The 19,142-nt window shown below is 41.2% G+C and overlaps 1 protein-coding gene across 3 annotated transcripts in view; it reads right to left on the bottom strand.

Moving 5' to 3' along the window:
- Positions 1-19,142, bottom strand: part of LOC137628900 (WAS/WASL-interacting protein family member 1-like) — a 69,204-nt gene that overhangs the window by 32,776 nt on the left and 17,286 nt on the right. For all 3 annotated transcript variants that reach the window (XM_068360164.1, XM_068360163.1, XM_068360165.1), the window contains 2 exons: positions 10,009-10,221; positions 4,791-4,952 (listed from right to left, as the gene is read on the bottom strand). In XM_068360164.1, coding sequence (XP_068216265.1) covers positions 4,791-4,952; positions 10,009-10,201 — 355 coding nt within the window. In that variant the 5' untranslated portion in view covers positions 10,202-10,221. The remainder of the gene's footprint in view (positions 1-4,790; positions 4,953-10,008; positions 10,222-19,142) is intronic.

The raw sequence follows: 19,142 nt of genomic DNA, 5'->3' as shown, positions 1-19,142 counted from the left end.
GTTCGCTCCAAGTCTTGAGGCTCAAACAGGCTCTCCCCCAGGAGGGAGGCATGTCGGAGCCTACACACATCTACGGCGGGGACCTTCGGATGGAATCTCTCGGACACAGCATCGCGACGCTTCAACACCGAGTTGGCCCACAGGGTGGTAACCTGGTGCGCCAAGAACTCGATGGAGCGGGTGCCCGAGAGCAAGAAGGTCTCTAGGGCCTTCCTATTGGTCTCCTTGGACAAGTCCTCAGATCGCAATAGGATGCCCAGAGATCCTAACCAGAAGTCCAGCCACGAAGTGGCCTGCATGGCACACTTAGCGACCTTCTCGTGGTTAAGGATCTCTGCCGCCGAGAACGACACCTGCCGGGCAGAGAGTTTCTCCAAGGGAACTCCCTTCGCCAGCTCCTCCACAGAGTGATGGAGCGGAAGAGCGAGGTTGTGCTCACCCAGGATCTCGAAATACCTCCTCTGCTGAAGGCGAGGAGGAGGGATGAGTTTGTTCCCGGCAGTGGAACGACTGGAGGAGGCAAGAAGTGCGAGCTGAGCATTGGCCCTAGCTCTGGCACTCTTCAGCCCCCGAGACCAGGGCAGAGCTGCACTGGTCTTAGGGGCCTTCCGAACGTCGAACACTTCATCCAGAATTGTGTCTTTGCCTTCACGGGGGGGGATGACTGGATCCGTAAGACTGTTAAGTTGCCTTATCAGGCTTAGGACCTGCCAGAAGGCATGTTCGGACTCTTGCTGTTCTCCTCCCTGCGGGCTGGCAGCTAAGTCTCCTGCCCCAGGAATCTCTTCCTGGGGTGATACGTGGACATTCCCCTGGGTAGTCATGGGTTCCTGTCGAATCCTTGCAGAGGATTTAGGGATGGTCTTGGAATCCTTGGGCTCCCTCCTAGGAGGGATACAGGATCCCAACAACGAGGTTCGAGGGGCCCCTTCCTCACGAGACAATTCTCCTGCCTGAAGCGAAGTCTCCCCCCCTGGTGCCGGGGGGAAGACTACCGGTCCACTGGACTCACCTGAGGACGGAAAGGCCTCGTCCACGGGAGAAGGAGAGAGTACTCGTGCAGGAGAGGGGACCCTCGAGACCGACCTCTTGGGAACCAACTTCGCCCTGGGGGAAGTCACCACGAAGTCCACTCCTCTCTTTCTCTTCAGCGTAGGAGAGACAGCCGCTGGTTTGTTACCCTGGCCGGCGAGTGCTGGTTTCATAACCCTCACTAACGCCCGTGCCAGCGGACCAAACCAAGTCTGCTGCTCAAAGGACACAGAGTCCGAAATCCTCGCTAAGGTGAAAGGGATCGGGCGATCCTTTGGAGTGGACACGACGGTACCTGCCTGAAAAGAAGGTGGGGAAGAATGCTGTAATGACCTGTCCTCGTCCTGCAATACCAACCTGTGCTTGGATGGAGGTGATCCCGAGTGCCGTCTAGGAGCACGCGTCCCTGCTGCTACCACCGGCTGTGGAATTCGCCGCGAACTATGGTCGCGCGAGGGTGAACGGTCGCGCAAAGGCGAATGGTTGCGCGAGTGATCGCGCGGGCGCACAGGCGAGCGGTCGCGCGGGCGCGCAGGCGAGCGGTCGCGCGGGCGCGCAGGCGAGCGGTCGCGCGGGCGCGCAGGCGAGCGATCGCGCGGGCGCGCAGGCGAGCGATCGCGCGGGCGCGCAGGCGAGTGGGCGTGAGGGTGGGCAGGTAAATGAACACGTGTCCGAGGCGACGAACGCAAGCGATGGCGCGACGGCGAGGGATCGTGCTGCCGCGTAGGTGAAGAAGATCGCTGGCGATAATGATCACGTGATGGTAAGCGATGGCGAGCAGCATGTGAAGGTGAATGATTGCGCGCAAGAGGGCGGTCGTTCAGGGTTGCGCGATGAGGAGCAGCATGCGTAAGCGGGCGATCGTTCAGGGTTGTGCGATGGCGAGCAGCATGCGCCGGTGAATGATCGCGTGAAAGGGTGCGATGGTGATCAGCATCCGCAGGAAGGCGATCGTTCAGGGTTGTGCGATGAGGAGCAGCATGCGTAAGCGGGCGATCGTGCAGGGTTGTGCGATGGCGAGCAGCATGCGCAGGTGAATGATCGCGTGAAAGGGTGCGATGGTGATCAGCATCCGCAGGAGGGCGATCGTTCAGGGTATTGCGATGAGGAGCAGCATGCGAAAGCGGGCGATCGTGCAGGGTTGTGCGATGGCGAGCAGCATGCGTAAGCGGGCGATCGTGCAGGGTTGTGCGATGGTGATCAGCATCCGCAGGAGGGCGATCGTTCAGGGTATTGCGATGAGGAGCAGCATGCGTAAGCGGGCGATCATGCAGGTTCGTGCGATGGCGGGCAGCATGTGAAGGTGATCGCTGGCGAACTGGTGATCGCTGGCGAGCTGGTGATCGCTGGCGAGCTGGTGATCGCTGGCGAGCTGGTGATCGCTGGCGAGCAGGTGATCGCTGGCGAGCAGAAGGTCGACGCGTGTCCTGTGAGAGGATAGGTTCACGAGCAGGAACGGGAAGATCGCTGGCGCGTTGGCGAACATGTGTTTCTGACACACGATGGTGAGCAGGGAGTTCAGCAGGAACTAAAGGGTGGTCAGAGACCGCAGGGCGATGGTCCTCAAATGAGCGCTGACGCTCGGAAGAGAGCTGACGAGCAGGAGAGCGCTGGCGAGGGGGGCGAACCTCAGGAGAGAGCCGACGAGCAGGTGAGCGTCGGCGAGCAGGAGAGTCTTGGCGAGCAGGAGATCGTCGACGAGCAGGAGATCGCTGGCGAGCAGGAGATCGCTGGCGAGCAGGAGAGCGCTTGTGCGCTGGCCCTGCTCGCGTAAGGGAAGAATCCCTTAGCCCCGAAGGGACCGTTGCCCGTCGGGTGACGAGTTCTCCAGAAGACGAAGATCCGGCAGGAGATGGAGAGCGGTCCGCAGAGAGGTTCAAGGAGGGTGGAGTAGTCGGTTGAGGCTGACGAGGAGAGTCCCCCCCGGAGGACGAAGACCCAAAAAGGCGCCTCTTAGTCCCCCTGTAAGGGGAAGGGAGGCCCTTGTGGCGTAGAGGGCGGTGAGCCTTACGGCGGAGGCGGCCTCGGGGGAGATCGTCGGGACCATCGGTCCTCCGAAGGGGAGTCTCCTTCAAAACATTTCCCTCAGAAGGAAGCTGGGCAGCAGTCGAGACCGAAGGACTCACTTCCCCCTTCGAAGGATGCACGGAAGGAGGAGGAGAGCCTAGAGCACCATCACCAGCAACAGCACCTGCGTCGGAAGGCCCAGCCACGTCGGAGGCCTCTGTCACCACGACGTCGACAATAGACAGAGGGTCTACCTCCGCTACCACCGGCGACTGTTTAACAGCGGCCCCCAACGAGACAAGGTCAATAAGAGCGACCCTGGAGGGCAAGCCCTTAAGCCCCAGGGACGACCAAATCTGCAACAGATCATCACTGGATAAAGTATTATTATCAATAACCTCCCCCGGAGGAGGAGGGGGAACCGCCTCGCTATGGGAGGCGACGCCCTCTCCCCCCACCGAAGGTAGGGAAACAGAACAAGGGCCTGCGCTCCCACTCGGACGACTCTCCTTAGGAGGCGGACGAGGGGGAGCTTCGGAGGAGGTTTGGGCGGCGGAAGAAGAGTCCCGAGAACCTTCCTCCTTCAAGGCTAACCCCGGAGGAGAACGGTCTCTCTTGGACTTCTTCTTACGCCGACGGCCAAACCTCTCCCACTGGGAGGCAGACCACTCCCTGCACTCACAGCACATGTTATCCTGGTCGCACCGTCGGCCCCGACATTGAGGGCAGAGGGTGTGAGGATCCGTAATCACGTCCGACATGAAAGTCCCACAAGGACGGCCGGCAACTCCAGGGCATGTCCGCATATTAAATAAAAGAAAATAACTGAAGGTCAACTTCCAACCAATCACACAAGCTGTAAAGAAAAAGAAGAAAATTAAAGGCTGTCACGAAGGCGATGAACAGACACGTCTGATCACCGCCGAGCCAAAAGTGAAGTGAAGCAAGTCACCGGTGTGTGGAGGGGGGAGGGGTAGCAAGCTACCCTTCCCCACCCCCCGCTAACTAGCGCGGGGGTAATTAACCCTCGTTAAAAACTATTGGCTCGTCATTTCAGCTGCGCTAAAAGTAAACCCTTTGTAAATAGCGTGGTTTGTATTTCGGTTACGGAACAACTATAAATCTTAGGAAAGACGAATAAGAGGCCACATCGCAACAAAATGATTCTTATTGAACAATGGATTATATAACTTGTACAGTTAGAATTTTGCCACTTTTGTTCAAGCCTCATTAATGAACTGTTATAAATATACTGAAACCAAATTCTAAAAAACCAGAGAATGATTTACTAGTACCATTCACAATATTATTTTCCCCTGTGGGAACAACCTTTAAAAGTTTTACATAACACTCAATCTTCACTTTTATTATATACTAATAATATTTATCAAGTGAGGCTCCAAATATATAAGGATACACTATTATCATCATCATTAATACTAAGCTACAAGCCTAGTTGAATAAGCAGGATGCTATAAGGCTAAGGGCTCCATCCGGGAAAAATAGCCCAGTGAGGAAAGAAAATAAGGACAAACTTCAAGAGAAGTAATGAATAATTTAAAAAACATTCTAAGAACAGTAACAACATTAAAATAGATCTTTCATACATAAAAAAAAAAAACCAGAGGAAGAGAAATAAGATACAATAGTGTGCCTGCATGTACTCTCAAGCAAGAGGGCTCTACCTCAAGACTGTGGAAGACCATGGTAAGGGGGTACAGAAATCTAACCAATAAACAAAAGGGACTCACAAGAATTTGTACTGCTGAATCCTCTCCCCGTGGGTTTCAACTTGGGCATTCCTCCAGCGAACAACCCGCCTAGCTGGGGGACACCTCCGTTCATCATCCCACCCCCTCCTCCTCCTCCGCCTCCTCCATAAGATCCTCCATTAGTGGAAGGTTTACTTTTACCTGTAAAAAGAAATATTAAGTTCTTTAGTTATATTCATGCAAATTATATGGAACTTTCTACATCTACTATGTGGAAGCCAAACATTGTCAGAGTGCTCATTTCTACAGCCATTTCTTTCTCTGCACTGCCTAGCTTTGGAATTCTCCCAATTTTAATACTAAATAACCCTTTTACCCCCAAAGGACGTACTGGTACGTTTTACAAAAGCCATCCCTTTACCCCCATGGACGTACCGGTACGTCCTTGCAAAGAAATGCCATAATTTTTTTTTTTGTTTTTCATATTTTTTATAATTTCTTGAGAAAATTCAGGCATTTTCCAAGAGAATGAGACCAACCTGACCTCTCTATGACAAAAATTAAGGCTGTTAGAGCAATTTAAAAAAAATATACTGCAAAATGTGCTGGGAAAAAAATAACCCCTAGGGGGTTAAGGATTGGAAATTTCCAAATAGCCTGGGGGTAAAAGGGTTAATACTAAATAAATTTCTCTGGTCAACTACGGCATTGTGATAAGTGATTTCGACCATAATATTGGTAGCAGTAATCAAAAAAAAAGTCACTTTATGCCATTCTAATAAGTTTGGAATCAAGGGAACTGTTGGACTACAACCAAAATGAAATAAGGTATTATAAAAAAAATTAATTGAAAGTTTAAACTTCAATGCAACAAGTCCAACAAACTGTGACAAATCAAATTACTAAATTCGACACTTTCTTTGGTCATAGCTATATTTAAAACTTAATTAGAAGCTAATTAGTTCCATAAGCAGGTTACATCATTATCATGAAAGTAATGTACTGTGGGGTTTTAAAAGGGCTGCTCACTCACGCAGCAAGGCTTCTGTACCTGTGGCCTGAAGGACTTAATAAAAAAAAAAAAATGTAAAGTGAAAAGATAATACAGTATATTAATATCTTATCATACCTGATGAATAACCTAGGAACTTCCCTTTTATTACTAACATAACTTTGGAATTTCAATTTTCTTTCCTGTAACATCTTATATAAAAAAAAAAATTACCCAATTATCATCACGACAAAAATCATAAATCTAGATTTTTCTGTAGATTTAGATTTCCCATTCCTCCAAAAATTTCATGATACTTCAAAATATAAACAAAATCTATCACAAATTAAAAGGTTGTACAGAAGTTCAATAAAAAAAAAAATAATTACAAATGCAGACAATATACGTGAACATATAGAAAAGCACTATAATTCACTTATTCACAATGGCTGTGTTTACACCAAGGCTGTTCCTGTCAGACTAGTTGCCTCCAAGAGTGACTAAACAGTATAATATGCCTGACAATCTTTCAACAAGGTCATTGGGAGATTTCTTCAGCTGATGATTTGCAGTCATTAAATATATTCAGGCTAAAACTAGTTATTTACACCACAATGAATTCCATCTGTGTATGCTAGGGACTTAAAATTACACCTGTAAAAAAAAATGAGAGAGAGAGAGGAGAGAGAGAGAGAGAGAGAGAGAGAATCTGCCTGAAATATTTCAAATGTTTTCAGGTATGCCAAAATTTCCTCATGTTAGTCTGTAGCAAGACTTTGTATTAACAAGCTATCCTATATATATATATATATATACATATATATACACAAATATACAAATATACACCATTTTTGTATATGTATATGCAAGAGAGAGAGAGAGAGAGAGGAGAGAGAGAGAGAGAGGAGAGAGAGAGAGAGAGTGTGTGTGTGTCCAATTTTTTTGAAACACTAATTTGTATTTTTCCTAGCTACAGTATACATATACAAACTCGATTCCTTAGATAGAGAATGTCTTCCACGTGACCTGGAACAATCATCAAATTTCCTAACAAATTAGGTGGAGTAGTTAGCGGGTCCCCTCCTGACCTTTGGCTCGGGGACTTCGCTTGGTGGTCGAGGTTTTAAGTGTAACTAAAAAGGTCTCTGGTTTGTATAATTGGGAATAAAAAAAAAACTGTGGTTTTGCTCCTACAATTATAAAACGCATGGACACTCGACCATAAGTGGGGAGGCTCTTATCTTTCCCGGACATGTCATCCTTCCTGGTCCCTTATGGTAACTTCAATATCCTGAGAGCTAATCGCAGGATGCAAAAGCCTTGAAGCCTTAACAGGACTCTAGTCCTAGGTTACGGAAAAATCTGTCTTTATATAAGAATAACAACATTTTAAATTGTCGGGGGACATGTTCAGACACGCAAAAGAAAAGGCAACCCATCCTTCCCCTTTCAAGTAGGATGGAGGAGTGGCTTCTGAGCAGACCACAGTCACCTAGAAAGGCTCTCTGATGCCTAACTGACCAGCATGTAACTGTTGTGGCTGCTTCATCCTCTGAAGAGATGAACAAGAGAGGTAGAACAGACAGTCATTTTTCCTTTCCCTATGACTTATGATGATCGCATTATCTCAGACAAGAAGCATACTTTTCTCCTAAGAGATTTATATAAATACTGAGCAGCGAACACCGGGTACAAGGAAAATGATCTAGGGGTCTGTGGGGCATGCCCTAAAGTACAAAGGCAAATGGTGTCTCAAACTCTCAGAACCATGCGACAGGTGACCGGGCGGATGCTGACAGAGCTAGACTTGCGAGTTTTTCCTCAAGGCAGTAGAGGCAGAGGAGGAGGAGGAGGAGGAGGACAGAGTATAACCCACCCTTTACAGATGATCGTTGCTTTAGGGAAGACTAGCCTGCAACAGCTGTCACACAATGACCCAGCAGTCAAAATCCATTATTCCCTCTGGACAGGAACAAAAACTCTTGCGTTCACATGGCCAATAGAATCAAAACTGTATCCCTTCATGGCGATCTGCTCGGCTCAAGGATCAAAAGTATACAGTCAAGCCTCGTTATTCGCAATAGTTAGGTTACAGACACAGGCGCGATAAGTGAATTTTCACGAATAAATACTACACTAGGGTGGGCTACCTCCTAACCTAAAAAGTCACTGCCGCTTGTCACAAGCGGGAGCCCGAGCTGATGTTTAACACAGTAAATACTATCCATAAGGTTACAGTACAGTACTGTGCTAAGGTAGGTTTATCTAGTCGTCATCATCCCCTTAGTGTATAACAAAAGTTGTTCCTATCTTGTAAAACTGTACTGTAACCTAATACTCACTGATACTGTAGTGTACAGTATATTACTGTCATATATGTACAGTAATATTACTTCAATTAAGCTTAATCCTTTTACCCCCAGGATACTTGGAAATTTCCAACCCTTAACCCCCAGGGGTTATTTTTTTTCAAGCACATTTTGCAGTATATTTTTTTTAAATTGCTCTAACAGCCTTAATTTTCATCATAGAGAGGTCAGGTTGGTCTCATTCTCTTGGAAAATGCCTGAAGTTTCTCAAAAAAATTATCAAATATATGCAAAAAAAAAAATTTAAATAGTTTTTTGCAAGGATGTACCGGTACGTCCATGGGGGTAAAGGAATGAGTCTTGTGAAACGTACCAGTACATCCTTTGGGGGTAAAAGGGTCAACTTTACTTACTGTAAGTGTTCGGTGTTTTCATTCAAGACTCGTAGCCTATGCCGCTATCTCAATAATAATTGTTGCTTTTAAATAAATAAACAAAAACTGTGATTTTGATTACTTTTCAACAGCTAGCTAGCTAGCTAGCTCGCTCTGTGTGTGTGTGTGTGTGTGTGTGTGTGTGTGTGTGTGTGTGTAATAAATGAAATCTTTGTTTCAGAGCTAAAAGCTATAAAATATCATGCATCGGCAAAATGAATGAAACTCCGGTTACCATTATGCGATTCAACTCACAGTACAAGTAAATAAAATATGAGAGAAGCATTTCCAATAAAACTATTGGAATTAATATGCTAATTTGAAAATGATAGATCAAGTAAAAATAGTTTAAGTAAATATAAAATATCCTTTGGTAGTTATTCGATCCGAAAATTGAAGTTGACGACGAACTAGGCAGGGTTGATCAGCTGATTTGAATGTAAATAATGCATAACATTATAATTTGCTGTTTTTAATTATTAAATCGATACTAAAATGTGAATATTACATGCATTATTAATGGATACAGTTAAGGGAAACCACAGGGAGAGAGAAGGACGAAACATGACAGAGACGAGACAAGGAGGGGGGGGGGGTAGTCAAGCCCCTTCTTGTACACTTCCTTTGCCACATCTATGCTAATTCAAATAAATTACCGAAATCAATGAATTTGGGGGATGCGAGAAGGAATGAAAAAATAGTTATGGGAATACGTGGAATGAGGGATAAGAAAGGGGTTTAGAATGATTAATTAGATGAAAATGACGAACGAATGTTAGAAAAGAGAAGGTAAATGAAATTGTGAAAAAAGAATCAAAAGCGGTGGAAAGATACGTTGTAGATGTGTGTGGAGAAAGCAGAGTAAATGTACAAAAGGTATAGGTAATTCTGTGAAAGTGAATGGTCATATCAGTGGGATAATATCGTGAACGTAAATATAGGTTGACAGTAGTTTCAGTTTCATTGACCATCAATTTATAGTACAGTATTCCTTCAAATTTTAAAGTTCAAACTGTTAGATCTTTTATCAGGCACAATATGTTGTGAGGCAAACGAATATATACTAACATACAGTACTTACTAATATCAGTACACTCCAACCTATATCACTGTGCTATTGCTTCGCAGAGCAACAACTTAAGTGTCGGGTATTCCATTGAAGAGTAACGTTGTTCAACTGACCCTTCATGACAACACTGGAACTTTCTTCTTACTAGTATTAACAAAGTTAATGCTGGGGAGTTATCTGGTGACTAAATGACACCAATGAGTCTTGACACTTTACTTTGACTGCTATTTTAGAAATTCACCTTTGCACTATACAATATTCATCTCTTGGATAGTTTATCAGTTGAATGGACGTATAGTATTTCATAAATTGTTCATGGCTTTTTCCACACAAACAAGAGTAAATAATAACCACACGGATGGCATCTAATTCCTGGAAGTTAATTACGTGCAAACCTAAACCCTTCGCCCAAAGGCCTGCCTTTACTATCGCTAGAAAAATGAGAGAAACTTACCGTCGATGACAGGAGCCGAACGGTCATTTGTAACGGTTTTCTTAAGTCTGGCGCCGCCCCTAATATCCGACAGAAGTGCATTAATATCATTTGCCCCCCCACCACCACCGACTTTGGCAGCTGGCAGACGGGGAGGGGGTGGGGCACGGGGGCCCAGCCCACCGGGAGCAGGTGGGGGCGGTGGCGGTGGCATCACCACACACCACCGCAACCCTGGAAGAGGCAAGTCGGTTATTAGTAAATACGCAAACATCACAGCACAGCATTACTAAAAAATAATAAATATATAATTAATAAAAGCAGCATCATACACATTTTAAATTATAAACTATATTTAAGTATCAAATCATACAATGCCCTATAAGCAGAACTCAATCGATGACTTCCAAAGAACTGTAGCATCATAGAATATTATAACGAAGTTTCAATCCTTATTGCACAGATGGAAAATCTCATATTTCAGATATCTTCCAAAACCAGGATTAAGAAACTAAAGGACTTGAAACAATCATTTATTCATCACAGGAAATCACTGTATCTGGTCACTATCAGGTTCTAGATTTGTTACATCAACTTATCCCACTCAAAACTCATCCTCCTACTTTTGACTTTATTAGTGCCACTGTATAGCAGGTTGGCCGCTAGAGTTGATTTTCTTCATCTATTTCTATTCCTTGCATCTAATTCCCCCAGTCCCACCAAACCCATATCCATACACATGATACGATGACGCCACATGCTCCTACTTCACATCACTGATGTTTTCTTAGCTATCTCGATTGGTTCCACCTACTCCCTTCCTATTACATGGTCTTAACATCTAAGAAAAGCTTCTCTAGCCTTATTAGAAGCTAAGCTACAAGCCTAGTTGGAAAAGCAAGATGCTATAAGCCCAAGGGCTCCAACAGGGAATAGTCCAGGATGGAAAGGAAACAAGAAAATGAATACATTACAAGAAAAGAATAAAATCAAAATAAAATATTTTAAGAACAGTAACAACATTAAATTAGATCTTTCATATATAAACTATAAAAACTTAAAAAAACAAAAGGAAGATAATTAAGACAGAACAGCTTGCCTGAATGTACCCTAGAACAAGAGAACTCTAATCCAAGATAGTGGAAGGCCATGGTACAGAGGCATGTCACTACCCAAGACCAGAGAACAATGGTTTGATTTTGGAGTGTCCTTATATCTTGACTCTCCCTCATTTTCAATAGCGATACTCCAGCAAGCTATCTCCGCAATCGCTCCCCCTTCCACCAAAGTGCCCATATAATAGTATAGCTCTGATAACTGTATTAGAGATCTTTATTTTGCGTCTTACTGTATTTTCTTGTCGAAAACCACTGCAGTTACTTCTCTATATTTTTGCCAAGCTTCTTTCCCTCTATCTCACCTGCTTTAGGACTGTACTATCTTCCATTTGAATGTTTGCTTCTTCATGTCCTTCTCTACCATTACTCATTAGCTCTGTCTCCAATGTCCAACTTCAATTCTTTCCTTTCTACGCCAAAAACTCCTTGGTCGCATCATATGTTTTTTCTACATCTAATAACTCGTTTTAGTACTACCAAAGAATACAATATCCTGGATAGTAAACTAAACATGACGGCCTGTATTTCAGCTAATAGGATACAGTATTTCATTACATCCAAAACATGAATGAGAAAGCCTTGGTAGTAAATAAGTTTTTATCTATACAGAAAAGTAATTGTCTTTTTACGTCAATGTATGCCTCTAATTTTAATGTATTCATTCATAATTAACAAAATGTGCTTACATACTTATAAATCCAATAACAATACAGGTCCACAACCTACAAACATTCGGGCATACCAACACAAATTCAACTGAAATAAACCTCAGATATTGCATCAAAAGCTCAATCAAATTCTGTAACAAAACAATATTAAATAATTTAATGCAGTAAGCATGACGGAAATTTGCTATATGAAACACGACTATTTGTTGACCTTTAAGGCTAAAAATTGTAGGTATATGAGTTATGTGAAGCCTAACTTTGGCCAATATTCAACAAACTTTACCTTACAAACAGTTCCTTGGAATCTATCAAGTACTTTCTGTACACTCAGGAATACTCTTCTATCTTGTTTCTTTTTCCTCTTGTTATTTCGAAGTTTTTACAGTTTATATATTAAGGATTTATTTCAATGTTATTATTTTTAAACTTCTCGTAGTTTTTCTTTATTTCCTTTCCTCACCTGGCTATTATTCCCTGTTGGAGCCCCTGGGCTTATAGCATCCTGCTTTTCCAACTAGTATTGTAGCTTAGAAAGTAGTAGTAGTAGTAGTAGTGGTAGTAGTAATAATAATAATAATAAATATGCAATGTACATGCCTACTTACATTAAATACTTCTGGAAGCATACAGAAAATTATAATATACTTTTTTGGGAAGTACTTTTCAAGCTATACTAAAATGTCAACTTGATCTTTCACGATGACTAAATAGTAACACATCTTTCAAAGACAAAAACTCTTAAACCACTGAATAGGAGACACACACACACACACACACACACACTATATCCTTTAAAAGAGGATACAACACTGGATGTTTGTTGTTCAAACTTCTATAAAAGTCTTATCATATCAAAATATATTTCCCCAACATAACTTCCTCCCTGCCTGACAAATAACCCAATAGGAATTCTAGTTGATCTTAAATTTGTAAGAAACATTTACCTGAAAAGATTTGAAAACGGACAAAAATTTGAGAATCGGGAAATTTTATTTTAAGATTAGATGTTTAGCTGTTGATGTATTTGTTGTTTTATTCTCACATCTGACAACCATATCAAGATGTTTTTTTTTTAGAGATAACTTCACTCATTATTATTATTATTATTATTATTATCATTATTATTATCATTATTATTATCATTATCATCATCATCATTATTATTACTTGCTAAGCTACAACCCTAGTTGGAAAAGCAGGATGCTAGAAGCCCAGGGGGACCAATAGGGAAAATAGCTCAGTGAGGAAAGGAATCAAGGAAAAATAAAATATTCTTAGAACAGTAACAACATTAAAATAAATATTTCCTATATATTCTATAAAAAAAAACTTTAATAAAACAAGAGGAAAAGAAATTAGATAGAATAGTGAGCCCAAGTGTTCCCTCAAGCAAGAGAACTCTACCCCTAGACAGTAGAAGATCATGGTACAGAGGCTATGGCACTACCCAAGACTAGAGAACAATGGTTTGATTTTGGAGTGTCCTCCTAGAATTCATTAATCTATAAAGAAACTATTATGGATTGGTGTGATAAATTTACCAGAAAGAACTAAAGGAAAGGGCAACTTTTAATCCACATTGGAGGAAGTTAAAGATACTGTTTAATACTAGCATATGGTTTTTGCCTTATCTAAGTTTTAAAACTAATAAAATATTATGAACTAAAGCATGAAATATACATCATATGCTGTTCAGGAATTTTTTCTGTATAGTATACTAAATGCAATAGTTTAATACCTAAAATTCATATATAACCTAATAAAGAGTCACAAGAGCTATTAAATACTGCAACACTTGCATTATAGTCTATATTATAGATAATTTGGAAGGAGAGACAAGATCAACTGTGTATTTGAACACAAATCAACAACAAAACTCCTCCATTAGGTATGACTCTTCAAAAGTTCTTCAAAAGCTCTATCAATCGCATCGCAAACCTAATATTTCGCACCTTTCAACCATATTGGAAAAGTCTCTGCCTGTGATCTGCCGGACTGGGATTTGAGTCCTAATCAAGCTTGATAGTCATTAGTAAGTGTCTGCAACCTCCCCATCCTTGCAAAGTAAGGATGGGGTTTGGGGGGAACCTATAGGTCGACACGCTGAGTCATCAGCAGTCATTGCCTGGCCCTCAGAAGAGGGGGCTTGCATACTGATCGTATGTATATATGGTCAGTCTCTAGGGTATTGTCAAGCTAGTTAGGGCATTGTCACTATCCCTTGCCTCTGCCATTCATGAGTAGCTTTTAAAACTTTTATTCCTTTAAAACAAGTCCCAATGAAATTAGCATCCGATTTTTAAGAAAACCATGTCATCAAATGCTATAGTATTTGCATACCAATGTAAAGCACCATATAAAACAGTCATGGTAATGTAAGAAAAACCCACAATAATGACCGAGGAATCTCCATTCTGCATGTAGGGACCCACTGTTGAAAGACGGCTGCTCTATATGTAGCAACAACAAGACTAAATGAGAACACAAGAAAACACACGTGGATATACAAAGTACCGGTATTCTATACAAGTTAAGATTGTAAACTAAAGGAAAATCTATACTGAATTTTTCAATGCAAGACAATAACTGGAACAGGACAAGGTCAAAGAAGCTGGACTTCTAGATTACAAAAGACCAGAGGGAATGGGTAAAAAGCAAAAAAAAATAACTGCAGGCTGCATGTACCATCCCATACAGAACTCTCGGGACTAGAAGTCACCATATCACATAAAACTTGCTTTGCGTGGCCCCCTCTAGACTAGAATATTTCCTTAAAACACCGATGTCTTCATCTTGCCCATTGAAACAGATTAGGGTAATTCAATATAAAGCCATTTAAAAGAAAATGAGAAATGGAATATTCATCTGGTCTACATGGGATCATTCAGAATGTGTTTCATCTGCTACAATAATGTCTAATCCAGAGACTTTTGTCCGGGATGGTACAGTACATTGTAAAAATTATTTATTACTACTATGAGGAGACTTTCCAGTCCAATGAGTCAAAGCTTGATTCCTGCAGAACTGACCAACTAAATATAGGAAAGATAAACTAATACATAATAAATCTAATGATTAAAAAAATAATCATATAATAAAGATAAGAGAAAAAATTAAACTTAGATTTTAAAATTTCATAAAGAAAAAGAACGTTCTAATAATAGCCACAAAGTACAGCAAAGTATATCGATGCTAAACAGCTTAGACTTGGGTTTAAGAGTCTGAGGTAATCCACAGTCTCTTCTGTAGTACAGTAATCTCATTAACCTCCCATTTCCTGGTTTTAATATTCATGTCTTCTTTTCGCACTTGGTGTAAGGTTTAAAGGTTACCCAAGAATGGCAGAGGCAAGGGACAGTGACAATGCCATAGAGACTGACCATATATGCATATGAGCACTGCCTATGGCCCCTATCCATCCAAATTGAGACCAAGGAGGGCCAGGCAATGGCTGCTGATAACTTAGCAGGTAGACCCCCAATCCCTAGCTCACAAAAATGGCGAGGTTGCAGACACTACAAGAAGCTATCGAGCTTGAGTAGATCTCGAACCCTAGTCCAGCAGATTGCCATACATTCCCAATAGGTTACAATAACCCTAAATGAATGAATGAGGGCTTCTACAAAATTGACCGCGAGTGGCTTAATGTGGGTCAAATAGTGTGCACTACATAACACCAAACTAGAGATAGAACAAGAAGATAACTACTGCACTACAACTGTTCAGTGGCTATTTTCCACTTGGTAAAGGTAGAAGAGACTTTCAAGCTAAAGTAAGCAGTTCCAGGAGAATGACACTCCAACATCAAACCATTGTTCTCTAGTCTTGGGTAGTGCCATAGCCTCTGTACCACGGTCTTTCTCCTTTCTATCTTATTTCTTTTCCTTCCGGTTTTCAAAGTTTATACAGTATACTGTAGTTTATAGATGGAAGTTCTTAATATGGTAACAACAATAAAATAGATCTTTCATCTATAAACTACAGTATACTGTATAAACTTTGAAAACCAGAAGGAAAAGAAATAAGATAGAGAGGAGTGTCCTTCTCCTAGAAGAACTTTAGCCGAGTCTCTCTTCTACCCTTACCAAGTGGAAAATAGCCACTGAACAGTTGTAGTGCAGTATACTGTTCATCTCTTCTCATGACATGACCATACCACCTCAGTCTAATATCATCAGATAAGATCCAAGAAAGCAGACTGGGGTGGTATGGTCATGTTATGAGAAGAAATGAACAGTATATTGGAAGGAGTGATGGAAATGGAGGAACAGGGAACGAGAAGGAGAGGGAGACCAGAGGTAGATGGAGAAAGCTGAACAGAAACATCGACCCCACACAGAAGTGGGAAAAGATGCAGACAAAGAAGTAGTAGTAGTCTGTTCTTAATATATATTATATTGTTCATTACTGCTTTTGTAGTCTATCTATTTCCTTTCCTAACTGGGTTATTTTTCTGTTGGAGCCCCAGGGCTTACAGCACCCTGATTTTCCAATTCAGGTTACAGCCTAGCAAGTAATAATGACAATGAGTAGACTATGGTTCTTTTAGGTACCGCAAAAACACAAAGGGAAACTTAAATGCTCGTGCCAGGTTCCTTCAAATTATTACTCTGTGAATGCACAGAGCATACATTCTCCTTGGAGTAAATTTACAAATGTAAAGATGAATATAAATGGGATGCAACTTGAGAGATTGCGTCAACCACTGGGATATTAACATATGTAAAATATAATTTCAAATTTGTGCTTTGTGCACAGACACTTGTAGAAATTATCTTTGCATATGAAGTATGAATTTATTGATAATAAAAGCAACTCAGGAATTTATTGTATATGCAAGACTTGTTTACCAACAAGAATGAATCTTTTTATGAAATTAAATAATCGACATACTTTGGTTAAAGAACAGATCCATAATTGGTGTAAAATGTTTTTTGTAGTTTTGTATTAAATATGGCATCTTGTGAATTAGATAAGTATAAGCTAGGATTACAAATCAAGACCTGCTACGTAAATTTATGTAAGCAAACTAATGTAATTGTAAGATATGTAAATTGTCGGATTATTGCAGGGCAAGAAATTGAAGGGTGTTTTTGGTTTTGGTCTAAAGGACTCTACAAATAATACTATATTTCCCATAGTTGGTGTGAATACATATCAACTGTACATGGTATTTAGATCCCTATAAAGGCACATATTGTGGTGATCAACAGTTCTAAAATCTTAGCCAGCAAATCACTTTGATCTCGACTATACAAAACTCATTAGCAAATTGACCGTATTTTATAAAATCATGGTGAGGGTTAGATGGAGATGGTTAGGGCATGCTCTTCACACTCCCCAAGATAAATCAGTTCACCAAATATTCAGCTGGGCTCCACAAGGCACTAGAAGAGTTGGAAGACCCAGGCCTACATAGCTGAGGGCTATGAAGCATGAAGTAGATGATGGATGGAGAAGTACTGAATTAAAAGCTCAAGATAGAGACGACCGGCGAAATCTGATGAACAGAATGGTCTCTTGGGTTATTCAGTAACAAAGACCACTTCCTAATCAGGCAGTTGAATCAGTGGAACTTCAGGAGTTCAGTCTTGCAGTGAATGTTTTTTTATATGTTAAACAGGCTGACATAGGTCTCTCTTCATTGTTTATACATCACTAATCTATTTCAACTTTGCTGATCTCAGGATATTCTATATCTTTTATCCATTACTTCGCATATTTAGTTTTATTTATCTCCTTGCTACTTTTCCTCACTGGGTTACTTTCCCTGTTGGAGCCCTTGGGCTTATAGCATCCTGCTTTTCTAATTTGGGTTGTGGCTCAGCTAGTAGTATTAGTTATATTGTAATAATAATAATAATGATATAACGAAAAGTAAAGCAAGTGCCATACACATCAATTAATACTAATGAATTTGATTACTTACTCGAGGTAAACTGCTTTCATTTACAAAAGAAACAGCCTATAAAAACAGCAGCAAGGAAATAGAAAATGCGAGCGTACGCTACGATCTTCATCCAAATCCATAAGAATCCATAAAACTTTTAAAACATTTTCCTTACACCCTCACCAAGACTGGAAGACTAACAGGATTGGTCACACTGAACGTTCTTTTCCTTGCTAAAGAGAAGTCTGAGTGACAACAAAATAGAAGGGATTCTATAACCTATCACTGAATGGAAAAAAACAAATTAACAATTATTAGATTAACCAGCAAACAAAGTGAGTGTATTTAACAACAAAAGAATTTTCATATTTTTCCCTGATAGAGAAGAAGAAAGGAAGTTGTGAGAGTAGGTCAAGCAGCCAGTAACAACAACAGCACGTAGTGGATACCTAAGCTAGCACTTGTCATGCTTCCCAAGGGAACAAGGATGCATTGCCTCGCAAATGTATCTAACAGCACCTTAGTCAAAATTTATGAAGTGGCGACAAACGACCATAAAAATACTTTGTGAATAGAGATCTAAGACTAAATTAATCTACGTCTGAGTTTTGATGAAGAATCATTTCGACAAAAACAAGACAGTTATAATGAGTTTCCTTTGATTAAAAATATAAGTTTTCCTCTGTTATATTAATGAAAATTTCAATTTTAATCTGGCACTTCAGGGGGATTTCACCACCAAAAAAAGTATAGATAACAAATAGAGTACAGTACTTGTAACTAGTGGATTTTCTCACATTCAGCTGAAGTATTTCTAAAACATTCTTGTTATGATTTCCAAATTTAAAATTATTTTTATCAAAATCAACCATTGAATAAAAAAAAATTATATATATATATAAACCTCTTTTAAAATATATCTAATAAAATTTGGTAAGGTACAAAGAATTATGATCAACAACAATTTTGTACTAGAGGGGTTTCATTCTTATTTCCAAACAGAAAATATGGTTTACGAAACAGAGAAGCATTAACACTGAGCCTTTTTATAATACAGTACTGTACATTTCTCCCTTGCAAGTATATTACGAATCAAATTGAAGACACGATAGCACTTAATTACCCCTTTACTAAACTCCAATAAAACACTAATACAAATGGCATTCACAATGGGCTAACAACAATTGTGATACAAGATCTATTCCGCTTTTAAACTAAAAAGACTACTGGAAACGTCCCTGCCTGGGGATCGCTGGACTGGGGGTTTGAATCCCACTTAAACTCGATAGTTTCTTTAGTGTCTGTAACCCACCATCCTTTTGAGCTAAGAATGGGGGGGGGGGGGGTTTGGGAGAGATTACAAGTCTACCTACTGAGTCATCAGCAGCCATTACCTGGCCCACCCTGATCCTAGCTTGGGTGGAGAGGGGGCTTAAGTGCTGATCATAAGTATACATGGTCTATCTCTAGGGCATAATC

Source organism: Palaemon carinicauda, chromosome 36, assembly GCF_036898095.1.
Source record: "Palaemon carinicauda isolate YSFRI2023 chromosome 36, ASM3689809v2, whole genome shotgun sequence".
NCBI lineage: Eukaryota > Metazoa > Arthropoda > Malacostraca > Decapoda > Palaemonidae > Palaemon > Palaemon carinicauda.
This window is presented reverse-complemented; position numbering and strand designations above follow the sequence as displayed.